The 14,986-nt window shown below is 48.1% G+C and overlaps 1 protein-coding gene across 1 annotated transcript in view; it reads left to right on the top strand.

Moving 5' to 3' along the window:
- VAV1 (vav guanine nucleotide exchange factor 1) overlaps positions 1–14,986 on the top strand; it is a 650,161-nt gene that overhangs the window by 486,821 nt on the left and 148,354 nt on the right. Inside the window, exons 15-17 of the mRNA XM_078686053.1 lie at positions 441–550; positions 3,877–3,978; positions 6,189–6,280. Coding sequence (XP_078542179.1) covers positions 441–550; positions 3,877–3,978; positions 6,189–6,280 — 304 coding nt within the window. The remainder of the gene's footprint in view (positions 1–440; positions 551–3,876; positions 3,979–6,188; positions 6,281–14,986) is intronic.

Genomic DNA, 14,986 nt, shown 5'->3' with positions numbered 1-14,986 from the left:
AATAATATGGAAAGATGGTGCCTGCTGTGTCACACATTGTTCCACCACCAATGCGAACGGAAGTAGAGTGTGCACACTAAGGCCCAGGAGTAAAACCAGGAAAGAAGGAAGGCTCACTTGTCATAATAGTGACCCCTTGACAGAAGTACAACTAGCTCTCCGGGTCAGTCGCTTCAGCAGAGCACCAATTCTCGGTTACTGTAGCCAGGGGGCAAAGTCACATTTTAGTCAGAAAGGCAGTACCTTAAGCTAGGAGAATAGTCAACAAATGTCAACCAAGAATCAGTGGCCATGTGAGTACTCTTTCTGTTTAGAAAAACACTCCTGTTATCTGGGAAAGCTGGCGATCTATCACAGGGCATGTTGAACGGCTAGATAGAGTCAAAACTAGTTATGCAGGGCATGTTTTCTTGGTTAACATCTCCTATTTCTGTTCCCAGTGGTGTCACATGTTCCTTCTGATCGAGAGTCATGGTAGCCAAGGATATGAACTGTTCTTCAAAACCAGGGAATTAAAGAAGAAATGGATGGAACAGTTTGAGATGGCACTGTAAGTCCCTGCAGGGTTTTTATTTGCATCCTCTTCCAACATGGGGTGGGTTGTGTGGAACTCGTATTTGTGGTAGAGTATATCCCTTCTTGCTGACAGTGAGGGGATGATGCCAAAGGAGCTCCTGAGTGCCTTTAGAACTTTCAGAGATTCACATGCTTAGATCAAGCAGCTGTATTTAAGAACGTAGGGCCCATTTTAGAATGTTATGGACCGGTTACTCCATCACGAATATATCTGGTCTGTCTAATTATAAGTGCATTAGGAAATAATGCACCTGTAATTAGGCCGACGGGATATCTGTTTCACTAGTGACAGAGAAACCCGTCCCCCAAACCCTAAATCAGGCCCTGAGTAGAGTTGAGTTCACATCCTTATATTGAAAAGAGTGCTGCCTGTTCGATAGAGAGCCATCTGAGCTCAGATGTTCTACCGGACTTCAAGAGGAAGGGAATCCCTGATATAAATCTGCTCTATCTAGACCTTGGGACTCGTATCCACTGGTGCCAGCTGCCTTCCTCAGTAACGTGATGTAGATAAGACCATGTTGCTACTCTCACTTGCTCATTGGTCAGCGCCCACATTCATACGCATCCCCTGGGCTGTTACAAGATTGAACAATTTGAGTGGCCTTAATGTGGTGACAGGGTTTCTATAACTTGTGCTTATGCCCCTTTACTTTAATGAGACTTACCAGTGAATGATTACACATTGAGTTTTACAACAAAAGCAGACATCAAACGAGCGGACAGCCTGGGAACCATAACTCAAGCAGGCATCACTAAATAAAGAGGCATTTTGAAATGCAAAGCCTAACCAGAGCCCATCAAGCACAGGCACATTCTGGAGTACAAAGATCACATAGATACTATCAAACTGATGTATATTCTAAAATCCAAAACCCACCAGAACATGAAGCACAGGGGCATTCTGGAATACAAAACCCACAAAGACACCGACAAAGGAAAGCACATTATGAAATGCAAAATTCAACATCATCATCAAAGGGAATTTAGAATTCTAATCCTCAACCAGACATCATTAAACAAAGACACGTTCTGCGATAGTAATCCCAACCAGACCGCAGCAAGCATACACAACAGCTTCAGCACTCAACTGACGCACGCCACGTCCGAACCACCGCCCCCCACCACCACCCTCCGCGCCTGGACCCCGATCAGCACCGAAGACACCGTCCGCACGATGAACTCCATCCACTCCGGATCTCCGACCGACCCCTGCCCCCACCACGTCTTCAACAAGGCCGACGCTGTCATCGCACCCCACCTGCGGGACATCATCAACACCTCCTTTGACACCGCTACCTTCCCGGAGAGCTGGAAGCACGCCAAACTCAGCGCTCTTCTCAAGAAGCCATCAGCCGACCCCACCGACCTCAAGAACTACCGCCCCATCTCGCTCCTCCCGTTCCCGGCAAAAGTCATCGAGAAGACCGTCAACAAGCAGCTGGCCGCCTTCCTCGAGACGAACGGATCCCTCGACCTCTCACAGTCTGGATTCCGGGCCAACCACAGCACCGAGACCACCCTGATCGCAGCCACCGATGACATCCGAGCACTGCTTGACAACGGAGAAACAGCAGCCCTCATCCTCCTAGACCTCTCCGCGGCCTTCGACACTGTCTGCCACCGTACACTAGTACAGCGTCTCAGCAACGTCGGAATCCAGGAGAAGGCACTGGAGTGGATCACCTCCTTCCTCGCCGGAAGGACACAGAGAGTCCGCCTCCCCCCGTTCAGATCTGAAGCCACCAAAGTCATCTGCACCCAAGGCTCCTCGCTCAGCCCAACCCTCTTCAACGTCTACATGAGCCCCCTCGCAGCCATCGCTCGCCAGCACAACCTCAACATCATCTCCTACACCGATGACACCCAGCTGATCCTCTCCCTCACCAACGACCCCGCCTCCGCCAGAGCCAACCTTCACGAAGGGATGAAAGAGGTAGCCGAATGGATGAAGAACAGCCGCCTGAAACTGAACTCGGACAAGACGGAAGTCCTCATCCTGGGATCCTCACCCTCCGCCTGGGATGACTCCTGGTGGCCCCCCGCCCTAGGCAGCGCACCCAAACCAACAGACCACGCACGCAACCTGGGATTCATCCTGGACTCCTCCCTCTCCATGACCAGACAAGTCAACGCCGTCTCCTCGTCGTGCTTCAACATCCTGCGCATGCTATGTAAGATCTTCCGGTGGATCCCCACCGAGACCAGGAAGACGGTCACCCAGGCCCTCGTCACCAGCCGCCTGGACTACGGCAACTCCCTCTACGCCGGGACCACCGCCAAACTACAGAAGAGACTCCAGGGGATCCAGAACGCCTCAGCACGACTCATCCTGGACATCCCCCGTCGCAGCCACATCTCCGGACACCTGAGAGACCTGCACTGGCTCCCGGTCAACAAGAGAATCACCTTCCGTCTCCTCACCCACGCACACAAAGCCCTACACAACCAAGGCCCAGGGTACCTCAACAGTCGCCTCAACTTCTACGCTCCCAAACGCCAGCTCCGATCGACCGGCCACGCCCTCGCCGCCGTCCCCCGCATCCGAAGAGCCACCACAGGGGGACGGTCCTTCTCCTACCTCGCCGCCAAGACATGGAACTCCCTCCCGACCCACCTCCGCCTGACCCAGGACCACCTCGCCTTCAGGAAGCAAATCAAGACCTGGCTTTTCAAGCAGTAGCGGACCCCCCTCCCCTAGCGCCTTGAGACCCTCTGGGTGAGTAGTGCGCTATATAAATGCTCTGATTGATTGATTGATTGATTGATTGATATTGACATTCTGCAATACCAAACAAATTCATACACCATCAAACAAAGGAACATTCTTTAGTAAAAAAAAAAACTCCAAATACCATCAACCACAAGGGCAGTGTGAAATCAAAATTTCACCCAGGCACCATCAAACAGAGGCACTCCTTGGAATCCAAAACACACCTGTATATCATAAACAAAGGCACATTCAGAGTATCCAAAACCCACCCAGGCGCAATCAACCACATGACATTCTGGAATCCAGAATCAGCTGAGACACTTTCAAACACATTGACATTCTGGCTCTCAAAATCCAGCCAGGAACCATAAAGCAAATGAACGATCTGGATTCCCGAACCAACCTCAAACAAAGGCACATTCAGGAATCCGAAAGCCTACTACACTTCATCCAGCATAGGAACATTCTGGAACGAAATATTTACCCAGCCTTTATCAAACAAACAACTATTTTCTGCTATAATACCTGCACAGACAACATCAAGCAACATGTTACATGAACATGAGCTCTCTCTTCTTTTGCTTCAGATCGAATATTTATCCCGATAATGCGACTGCCAATGCACACGACTTCCAGATGTACTCTTTTGAAGAGACTGCTTGCTGCAAGTCCTGTCAGATGCTGCTAAGGTAAGTGTAGAATCGCACGGTCTTAGAGAAGGAGGTTCACTTTTTTTCCGAAGCTCCAACTTTATTAATTCCAGAATAACTTTGTATTGTGTCCTATTGCGGCATTTACATAGCGCTTACTATGCCTATGTGGGGCACAGAAGCACTTACATGGGCTGCAAGCTACTCCATGCAAGGTGTGTGGCTGGAGGAGTTTTGTCTTTGTTTTGCGACTGTATGTGGGAAGTGTTATCATTTCATACGTGATGACTACCTAGGTGCGGTTATTGTTCTGTGGAAGGCAGGACATTACACTGCAGTGGACGATCAGGTGTGCGAAATAAACATGCAGCTTATGGTTTTCAGTATGTGGGTAGCTTTGAACTGCTCTGCAAGTCGCTTTTATGGTATTTCTTATGATGATAGCCTGCTTAGCTGGTTACTGCACTGAGTAGTCCAAATTGAAGTTTTGTTTATAGTTGTGGTCCAGAGCTGGCCTGGTTGGAGAGAGAAAAAGTAGAGAGATCAGCTGGGATGGGCATTGGTACTATCGTCCCATATCTGAGTGTCATTGTGAGATGCAAAGAATCGGTCTTAGTGTACAGATATTTGGGATCTGCAGTCTGATCGCGTAATGTTGTTATATTGGAAATAGCCATGTTTTCAACTGTCTTCTGAAGTGTATATGCTCCTGGATGCTTCGAATACTGCCTGGTAGTGAGTTCCAGAGCTTGGCAGCTTGTACCGAGAAAGCAGTGCCTCCTGCGAAGTTCTTAGGGTAAGGTGGTATAATGATAAGTGGTGCCAGTGTGGAGCGCAGTGTCATATCTTGTTTGTATTGCTTGAATTTAGCTTGTAGTTATGGTGCTGCTTTTTCTTGGGAGGCTCTATGGACAACGAAGAGTGCGCTTGAACATTGTCCTTCTAGCTACAGATAGTCAGCGGAGTGATTGCAAAACTGGAATCATGCATTCCCTTGGGTGAAGTCGGGGAGGAGTCTTGCAGCAGTTGTATTTTGTGTATAACAAATTTGGCCACACCAATGTATATAGGCTATTGGCAAGCTTGGCCAGTTTGTAATTGGAGCCACCTGGCGAAATAGGTGGCTGCTACTTTAATTAAAACCTCAGAAGTTGATTTCTATCCTTCCCTCTGATGCTCCTCTTTAAACAGTGCCCGTAAACAAGGGCTCTTGTAACATCTCCTTTCAGTGCAGAGTTCCCGTAAAGAGTCCCTCTAACGCTGACTAGCGTCTCCCTCATGCACAAAGTACCTGTAAAGTATTCCTCAGACAAGAGTTCCAGTAACACCTAAACCCATCTTGTGCAGAGTGTGTGTGAGATCCCCCTTTCAAGCAGTCGACCTAATACCACTCTATTGTACAGTGTTCTTGTATCACTCCTTTGTGTAGAGTTCCCATAATATTTCCCTCTTGTGCCAGGTTTCTGTAAAGTCTCCCACTTCTGCTGTTTGTCTAATGTGTTTCTTTTGTGCAGAATTCCCTTAACGTCTTACTCTTGTGAATAGTTACTGTAACTTCTTCCCCTTACACTGAGGTCCTGTATTGTCTACCTTTTGTGCATTCACCTATCGCTCATGTGTGGAGGGCCTGTAACATTTCCCTCTTTTTCAGATCTCCTGTAATATCTCTCGTACAGAGTTACTGTAATATCGTATTCTTGTACAGAGTTCCTCGCCTCGCTCCTTGTGCGGAATTGCCTTTTCCACTTTGGTAGAGTTTATGGGATGTCTTTATCTGTGCAGAGCTCTCATATTGTCACTTCCTTGTGCAGACATCCTCTAACGTCTTCATCTTGAGAACATTTTATGTACCGTCTCCCTCTTGCACTGTAAAGTAAAGTCTTGTGCAGAATGACTGTATTTTCTCATTCTTGTAAAGAGCTCATATAAAGTCCCCCTCTTGTGCAGAGTTCTCGCAGTGTCGCCCTCTTGCTCAAAGTAACATATCCCTCTTGTGCATAGTTCCTCTAATGTTTTCCTCTTGTGCAAAACTTCTGCTTTCACTCTCTTTTGCAAGAAAGACTCCTTCAATGTCTTCCTCTAGTGCAGAGTTCATGTAAAGGCTCCCATTAACTCAGAGTGAGGTATCCTTCTTGTGCAGAATGCCTGTGATGTCTTCTTGTTCAGAGCTGCTATATTATTTCTCTCTTGTTCAGATTTACCTTTTTGTGCAGAATACGTGCAATGTCTCACTTGTGTCACCCTCTCAGGGGGGTTTTCTTCCAGGGGTATCGATGCACTCGATGTAAGTCTCCAGCTCACAAGGAATGTCTAGGAAGAGTTCCAGCATGTGGACAGAAAGGTGAGTCCTCATTAAGGGACAGGGCTGATGAGGGGCTCAGAGGGGTGGGAAGATTGGGGGGGAGAGGGTTCAGAGCCTGTTAAATAAGGTGGGTAAGAGTGGCATCTACGGAGGGCAGGAATAACAGCTAAACCCCTAACCACCAGAAGGGTCAGCTCCCCATATTTACTTGTGCACTATAACTGTGGCACGGAGACAGACTGTGTAGGCTTCTTCTGCCTTGTCACATCAAGCACTAGAGTGAACCCGAGCCTGCTGCGACTCTGTTACACCATGCTGTAGGAGAGAGGCTTGAAGTCGCATTAGTCCTTTCTATTTCTTTTATACCATGCTCTGGACTTGTAGACAGTGCATATCTCGTCCTGGTCTGTTGTATCACTCAGGGGAGGCAGACCAGAGTGAACTTCTGCCTCTGTTGTTCCCTGTGGTTTAGGCACTCTGGATAAGCCCTGAATCATTTAGGCCGCAATCTTGCTCCATGACGTCAGAACAGTCTCCATGAACTTCTTGACTCTTAGAACTCTGGAATTGTGCCGTGGGGATTATACCGGAGAAAAACTATTGAGCCATACTGCTTCTGGCTTTTTTGTGGTGTGGGCTTCTGTCTCCTGCTGAGGTTTGTATTTTGGTTTTTTTGGTGTGGCCATCTGTTGGCACAACGAAGTTCCCTGAATAATGCTGTGCATTTGCACCTCTGCCACGAGTAACCCAAGGGAAACAACCTTTACAACGCAACTTTTACATCGCATTACCATTACAACGCAGTCATTACATCGCAACATCATTTACATCGCATGCCATAACAACGCAACCATTACATCACAAGTCACTAAAACGCATATCATTATCCAGTATTATGGGTATCTTTCATAGATTCACATGCCTGAATCATTCCCCGTCGTCGGGGTGGGAGTCCCCGGTAAATAATTATAGTAATGTCACATGGACATATACTTAGTACTAGGCCAGAGGCCTCACATTAGTAGCCTATCTAGGTCCTTATGTAAAAAGGACCAAACTTTGGCCAGTAGCCAATCAGCCCTTATCACCCTCCTGACCTTCCTGGAAGGAGCCCTTGTCCCTCAGATTTTCTACCGCACGTCGTGCTGAAGGGAGTCTCCACTGAGCTCTGCTCAGGTTTTTCCTATATCTTAGGATTTTTTCCTTTTATTCTTCAAGTTTCTGATTAGAAGGGAGTTTTGGTAGTTGATATGTCTACTACTCCTAAAAAAGGGCTTTTTCGACCCTGTGCCTCTTGTAGTAAAATGAGGTTACATATAGAGGACAAGCATGAGGATTGCTTATATTGCCTCTATCCTCAGCATTCTGCCAAGGAATGTAAGATTTGTCGCACTCTCCCGGTCAAGACGTTGAAGGACAGGGAAGGGCGACTGCTCCTATGGCTCCAGAGACTAAAGGACAAAGAGCAGGTAGTCTCCTCAGGTGAGAGCGAGTGTTCCTACAGGAGCTTCCACTCCGCTCCTAAAAGGCCTCGACAGACATCTCCAGATCAGTCTGTTGCGCCTCCTCACAAGAAGCCAAAGTCCATGGAGAGTCATTGTCAGGGGGTCCCCTGCTCGGCACCGGCTGAGCTAACCGACTCTTCGTCTTCCCCACAGACCGGCAGCTACGGGCCCTTTAAGGACAGCCTGGCCTTGCAGTTTCCCGGACCACCTGACTTTGTTGGCCTATCAGGGCCGGCCTCGCGTCTTAAGGAGGCGGATCCGGAAGACGCCAGTGTTGGTGAACCGCGGAGAATCACGTCGTGGGAGTCTGGCGTGCAACGCCAGGAGAAACAAGCCGACCAGGACACAGAGGGACCGTGTTTGCCCGGACCCGAAGAAGACGCGGAGGTGCCCCTGCTGAGTGACACCGGAGACGGGAGCCCAACGGAAGGCGTAGCGGAAGCAAGGAAGCCAGGAGGCCAACGGTTCTGTGTTCCGCCCAGCCACGCGAAGGAGGACGCGTGGCTTCTCCAGGTGCGTGGGCGTTTGCGTGCATTGTTTCAGTTTAAGAGGGGAGGGACCGGGTAGGCAGCGAGGCGCTGTTGGGGCACTAAAGACTCATGTGCACACACTCACGGGTCGCTCTATTTTGATGTCCTTGATTGAGCGGTGGTGGTTACCTGTTCCCTCACTCCCTACCCTGACTTAGCCATAGAAAATAGGACAGTCTACTAAAGCCCGTTGTTCTCTTTTGTTTTCCATACGCTGGAGTCCGGCTACATCCACCCGGGGGACACCACACCTGAAGCCCTAGGATCCTGGACTTTGCCTGATTTTGTACTCCTGCACCCCTATGTTGAACCATTAAATAAACAGTAGAACTGTCGCCCAAGTATTGGCTCCTTCCTTCTTGCACCCTCAAAGGTGACAGTCATCCTAAGGTCAAGCCTCAGAAACCTTCTCTTCAGATGACAGACTTCAAGAAGCCTGCTATAGTGTCGTCTGGCCTGCCTGTGACCTTGTCGACAGTCTCCATTTCGACATCCACGGCGTCTACTTTCTCCATGGCATCGACTACTTCCACTTCGTCGACGATGGGTAGGTCAATACCTTCTGTCATTCCTGTCACAAACCCGTCGACGTCGCTTTTGACGGCGCTCCCGTCGTCGTCTGCTTCATCGTCGACGAAGACGAAGACTTCCTCGTCGACGAAGATTCCATCGTCGACGAGGATACAGCCGTCGACGAAGATACAGCCGTCGACGAAGACTTCCTCGTCGGCGAGGATACCGTCGACACCACCGTCGACGAGACCGTCGACGCCACCGTCGTCGACGGCTACAGTGTCGACGCCGCCGTCGACGAAGACATCGTCGTCGACGAAGACATCGTCGTCGTCGTCGTCGACGAGGGCTTCCATGATGACAATTCAGTCGAGGAAAACGCCTGCTCCACCGTCGACGGACACCGCGTCAGCGGATCTACAGTCGAAGGGCTCCCCCTCATTGAAGTATACATATACACAATTTAAAATGTCATCATGTTTGGTTACACCAGAGATGACTTCACCCAGCAAGGTCCAACAGCTGTTGCCAACGCAGTTTTTAGAAACAGAAGATCCTGAAGAACAGACCATGTTTCCCATAGCATCCAGTCCCTCTCATCTCAACATCAAAGTTCATGAGAGTTCGGACTATGAAGATTTTGAGGAAATTACAGTTCAGGAGACAGTTCAACACCATACTACTGTTCAGCCTATGGTGTGCCTTCCAGCTTCAATTGTTTCTGACCTCCAATTTCTTATTTCAGACTATAAACAAAGATTTCCATCGTCTTCTCCTGCCTCTGGAGTACAGGTACCACAGGAAACAACAACTCCTACACATAGACAGCGGCCACCCCCGCAAGATGTACGTCAGGAGCAAGAGACATTTCCTCCTCAAATCTCTACTGATGAGGATGAATATGAGGAAGAAGTGAGAAATGATGAGGCCCAAGATGAAGAAGGTGAAATACATGATGATGATTCTGATGATAATGCGGACCCAGATCCACTATCCCCAGACCAAGTGCAGGATGATTCAACCCCTGAAGACTTAGGGGGATTCCATAATATCGTAGGAAGAGCGGCTGCAAGGTTCAACATCCAAATAGCATCGGAAACGCAGGACTGTTTTCTTCATGATTTTAAAGAACCCTTCAAGAGATCAGCTCGCTCCATTCCAGTGATCGATTATATATGGGAGCAAGGACTAAAACTAATAAACTCCTTTTTCTTTCATTCCAGTGCCGGCTAGGCTTGAAAAGAAATACAAAGCCCCAGACACTGCACCCGCATGTTTAACTGGACAAACTAAACCTGATTCAGTTATATCTCAGGCGGCTCAGCAGAAGTCCAGCAATCCGTCAGCGGCAATGACAGCGCCTCCTGATAAAGAAGGAAGAAAACTTGATGCCATTGGCAAGAGATTTTCCTCCATGTCCGCCCTATCAATCAGGGCTGCAAATTCTCTGGCATTAATAGGTCGCTACAATCGACAGATATGGGCCGATATAGCCCCATATCTAGGGGCGATCCCAGAAGACCAGAAAGAAGAGGTTAGGAAGATTCTGCTGGAGGGTGAACGCTCTGCCTCAGAGATGATAGAGGTGGCGTTGGATATCGCCTCCACAGGTTTCCGTCAATTGGCGGGAGCAGCAGTTTTAAGGCGCCAGGGCTGGCTTAAAGCCACCGCATTCCGGCCTGAAGTGCAAGCCAAAGTCCTCGACATGCCTTTTGATGGGGAGAGACTTTTCGGTGAACATATTGATGACATGCTACAAGGTATTAAGAAGGATACCGAAACGGCGAAAGCCCTATGCACCCTACAATACAAGCATAATTCCTTTCGAGGATCCAGAGGTCGAGGACAACACAATCGTGGCAACTATCAAGGTTACAAGTCCTCTTATAACTCTTCCCAGCAGTACAAACCTCAATATCAGCAGAGGCAACAACAACAAGGACAATCCTCATACAATAAGTCGTCCTTTCGAGGAAGAGGAGGAAAGAAAGACAATAACAGACGTCAATGACTGCTTTCTCCAGCTGGCCTCCACCTCTTCTCCGCAATTCGTAGTTGGAGGAAAAATTACCAACTTCCTTCACAATTGGAAGCAAATTACATCAGATCGTTGGGTGTTGCAGTTAGTCCGCTTCGGGCACACGTTGGAATTTGTGGAACATCCTCCTCCGAATCCACCATGTCCTGTGCAGCACAAAAATCTAAACATGCTTCAACAGGAACTCTCACTAATGCTACAGAAAGGAGCAGTGGAAAGAGTTCCTCGAGAACAGAAGGGGAGAGGATTTTATTCCCGTTTCTTCCTGATCAGAAAAAAGGAGAAGAGGCAGTGGAGACCAATACTGGATTTGAGAAACCTAAGCAAATACCTCAAGAAGCAGTCTTTCCGTATGGTTACCCTACAGGAAGTATTACACCTACTCAATTCAAAAGACTATATGGTATCCTTGGACCTCCAGGATGCCTATTTTCATATCCTCATTCACAAGAGTCATCGACAATTCTTGAGGTTTGCAGTAGCAGGCAGGCACTACCAGTTCAGAGTATTACCATTCGGCCTGAAGTCAGCTCCACGCATCTTTACGAAGTGTCTGTCTCCAGTAGCAGCATACCTTCGTCAGCATCATCACCAAGTCTTTCCCTACCTGGACGACTGGCTCATCAAAGCTCCTACTCGGACAGGCGTGGCCAAGTCCTCTACAGCCTGCCTTCATCTTTTCGAGAACCTAGGCCTAACGCTCAACCAGGAAAAATCAAATCTACGACCGTCACAGCGTCTCAATTTCCTAGGAGCATCGTTGGATACACAACAGGAGAAAGCCTTCCCTTCCAGGGAACGTCAGCTCAAGCTGAAGACCCTGGCAGTCCAAATACAGACCAAACGGAGAGTCAAGGTTCGACTCTTCAAGTCGTTGCTAGGAATGATGTCTTCCAACATATTTCTCATTCCGCACTGTCGTCTCCACATGCGACCTCTACAGGAAGCTTTGGCAAATCAGTGGATCCAAAGTACAGGATCCTTCGACGACTGGATCAAGATCACTCAGGTCATGAAGAAGGCTCTGAGATGGTGGCTTCTGGGCGACAACTTGAACAAAGGCCTACCTTTTCTACTCCCAGTCTCCCCTTATGTGATAACCACAGACGCGTCACTGGAAGGATGGGGGGCGTTCCTTCAGGAATTGCAAGTACATGGTCAGTGGTCAGTGGCAGAAAAACAACTCCACATCAATTTGCTAGAGCTACGAGCAGTGCGCTTGGCACTTCGAGCATTTCTACCCCGAATCAGGAACTTCCCAGTGCTTGTGAGGACGGACAACACCACCACAATGCACTACCTAAACAAACAGGGAGGTACTCGATCCAGAACGTTGTCTCGAGAATCTCAGCAAATTTGGATCTGGCTGCTCCAGCACAACATTTCTCTGCGGGCAGAGTATGTCCCAGGAGTAGACAACACCCTGGCAGACTCACTAAGCAGACAGCGCTCAATTTGCCACGAGTGGGAGCTCGACCAGAAGACGCTCGACTCAGTGTTCTCCCGTTGGGGAAAGCCTCCACTGGATCTCTTTGCGACAGAAACAAATGCGAAATGCCAACATTACGCAAGCTGGGTTCCCCAGAAAAGGTCCCTCGGGAATGCCTTTTCGATGACATGGTGCAAAGTCTTTGCTTACGGTTTTCCACCGTTTCCCCTGATCCCCAGGGTTCTCCGGAAATTGAAAGCAGAGAGCTGTACCATGATCCTGATAGCCCCAGCGTGGCCGCGCCAACACTGGTATACAGAACTACACCTTCTATCGCTGGAACCTCCTATTCTATTGAGGATATGCCCACATCTCCTCACAATGAACCAGGGTCAAGTCCAACATCCGGATCCAACATCTCTCAAATTATCGGCTTGGCTCCTGAGTTCAGAGAGTTCCAGAATTTAGATCTTCCGCAGGAATGCAGAGTCGTTCTAGCCCGGGCCCGGGCTGACAGTACTAATAAGACATATTCCCTTAAGTGGAAAAGGTTCTGTTTGTGGTGTAGGGCTCAGAAATTACACCCGTTCACTTCTACTCCAGCACAAATTCTGCCCTATCTGCTCCACCTAGCCAATTCAGGGCTGGCACACGCTTCAATAAAGGTCCACCTGGCGGCCATATCCAGGTTCAGACGTTCTTCATGTGGAGCTTCACTATGGACCAACAGACTGGTCAAGCAGTTTCTGAAGGGATTATTCAGAACTTTCCCTCCAGTACGAGTGTCACCACCTACATGGCAACTAAATGTGGTACTAGCTCAGCTAATGAAACACCCTTTTGAGCCAATTCACAAAACAGATCTTAAATATTTGTCATGGAAAACGGCTCTATTACTGGCGCTCACGTCAGCAAGGAGAGTGAGTGAACTGCAGGCTTTTCCTGTGCAAGACCCTTTCATCCAGTTTAAGAACGACAGGGTCATTCTACGGACTAATCCTAAATTTATTCCAAAGGTTCCGTCCTCTTTCCATCTCAATGAACCTATTGTCCTGAGATCTTTCTTCCCGAATCCATCATCCGCGGCTGAAAGATCTCTACACTCATTGGACCTCAAACGATGTCTCAAATTCTATATACACAGGACAGAGCAATTTCGGAAGTCCAACCAATTGTTTGTGGCATTTAGTAGGCCCAGGAAAGGCCTAGCATTGACAAAACAGAGCATTTCCAGATGGATTTCAGCGGCCATCGCATTCTGTCACCAACAGGCGGGCCATCCTCTGCCTTCAAAGGTTCGAGCACACTCCACTAGAGCGGTGGCCACCTCCATGGCGCTCTTTGCTGGGGTACCCATTGTCGACATCTGCAGAGCGGCGACATGGAAGACGCCGCATACGTTCACCAAGCACTACTGCTTGGATTCTGAACTTATGAAGGATGCAGCAGTAGGACAGGCTGTCCTACGTCATCTATTTCATTAGAGGTGAGCCTTCTTCCTATCATCCCACCTTCCAGGTAATTTATCGCACATTTCTTATCAGGTTGTGAGTATCATGTAAACTGTGTAACAACTTATGATAAGTTTATTATGTCTTTCAAGATGTATGTGAGAAATGTGCTCATTATTGCTTGCTATTCTGATTCAGGCATGTGAATCTATGAAAGATACCCATAATACTGGATAAGAAATGCGTTACTTACCTGTAACAGCAGTTATCCAGTATTGGTATCTTTCATAGATTCACATGCAACCCACCCGCCTCCCCTGGAAGGGAGGGCTCACCTAAGTCTTCTCAGTAGGTACTACTTGGCACGGTGCTTACGAAAATCTGAGGGACAAGGGCTCCTTCCAGGAAGGTCAGGAGGGTGATAAGGGCTGATTGGCTACTGGCCAAAGTTTGGTCCTTTTTACATAAGGACCTAGATAGGCTACTAATGTGAGGCCTCTGGCCTAGTACTAAGTATATGTCCATGTGACATTACTATAATTATTTACCGGGGACTCCCACCCCGACGACGGGGAATGATTCAGGCATGTGAATCTATGAAAGATACCAATACTGGATAACTGCTGTTACAGGTAAGTAATGCATTTCTTACACTGCATGTCATTACAAAGCATAACACAACGCATACCATCACAACACATAGTGCCCTTACACTATCCAACACTTACCCTACTGTTGCACCACCTGGAGTTAGAATAGTAAATTTTACCCCTGCACTATCCAACACTTACCCTACTGTTGCACCCGCTGGAGTTAGAATAGTAATTTTTACCCCTATACTTTCCAACACTTACCCTACTGTTGCACCCCCTGGAGTTAGAATAGTAATTTATACCCCTATACTTTCCAACACTTACCGTACTTGTTGCACCCCCTGGAGTTAGAATAGTATTTTTTATCCCTATACTATCCAATACTTACCATAAATGCAATCTAATGGTATGCGTTGTAAAGGCAGTATGTGATGTAATGGAATGCGTTGTAAAGGATGTTGCGATGTGAAAAATGCGTTGTACAGGCATGCGTTGTAAAAGTATGCGTTGTAACGTTACACAACCGTAACCCAAGGTTACGCCTCTGGTGTTCTAAAATATTTTTCTTTTGTCTCACCACACGCTACTAATATCTATCAACAGTGAGGACTTTGTGGTCAGAAGGGCACACTTTCTGAACTCTACTTAATCGAAGTGACAGCTTTCAGCTCAATATGGTATTGTGG

This window comes from Lissotriton helveticus, chromosome 1_1 (assembly GCF_964261635.1).
Source record: "Lissotriton helveticus chromosome 1_1, aLisHel1.1, whole genome shotgun sequence".
NCBI lineage: Eukaryota > Metazoa > Chordata > Amphibia > Caudata > Salamandridae > Lissotriton > Lissotriton helveticus.
This window is presented reverse-complemented; position numbering and strand designations above follow the sequence as displayed.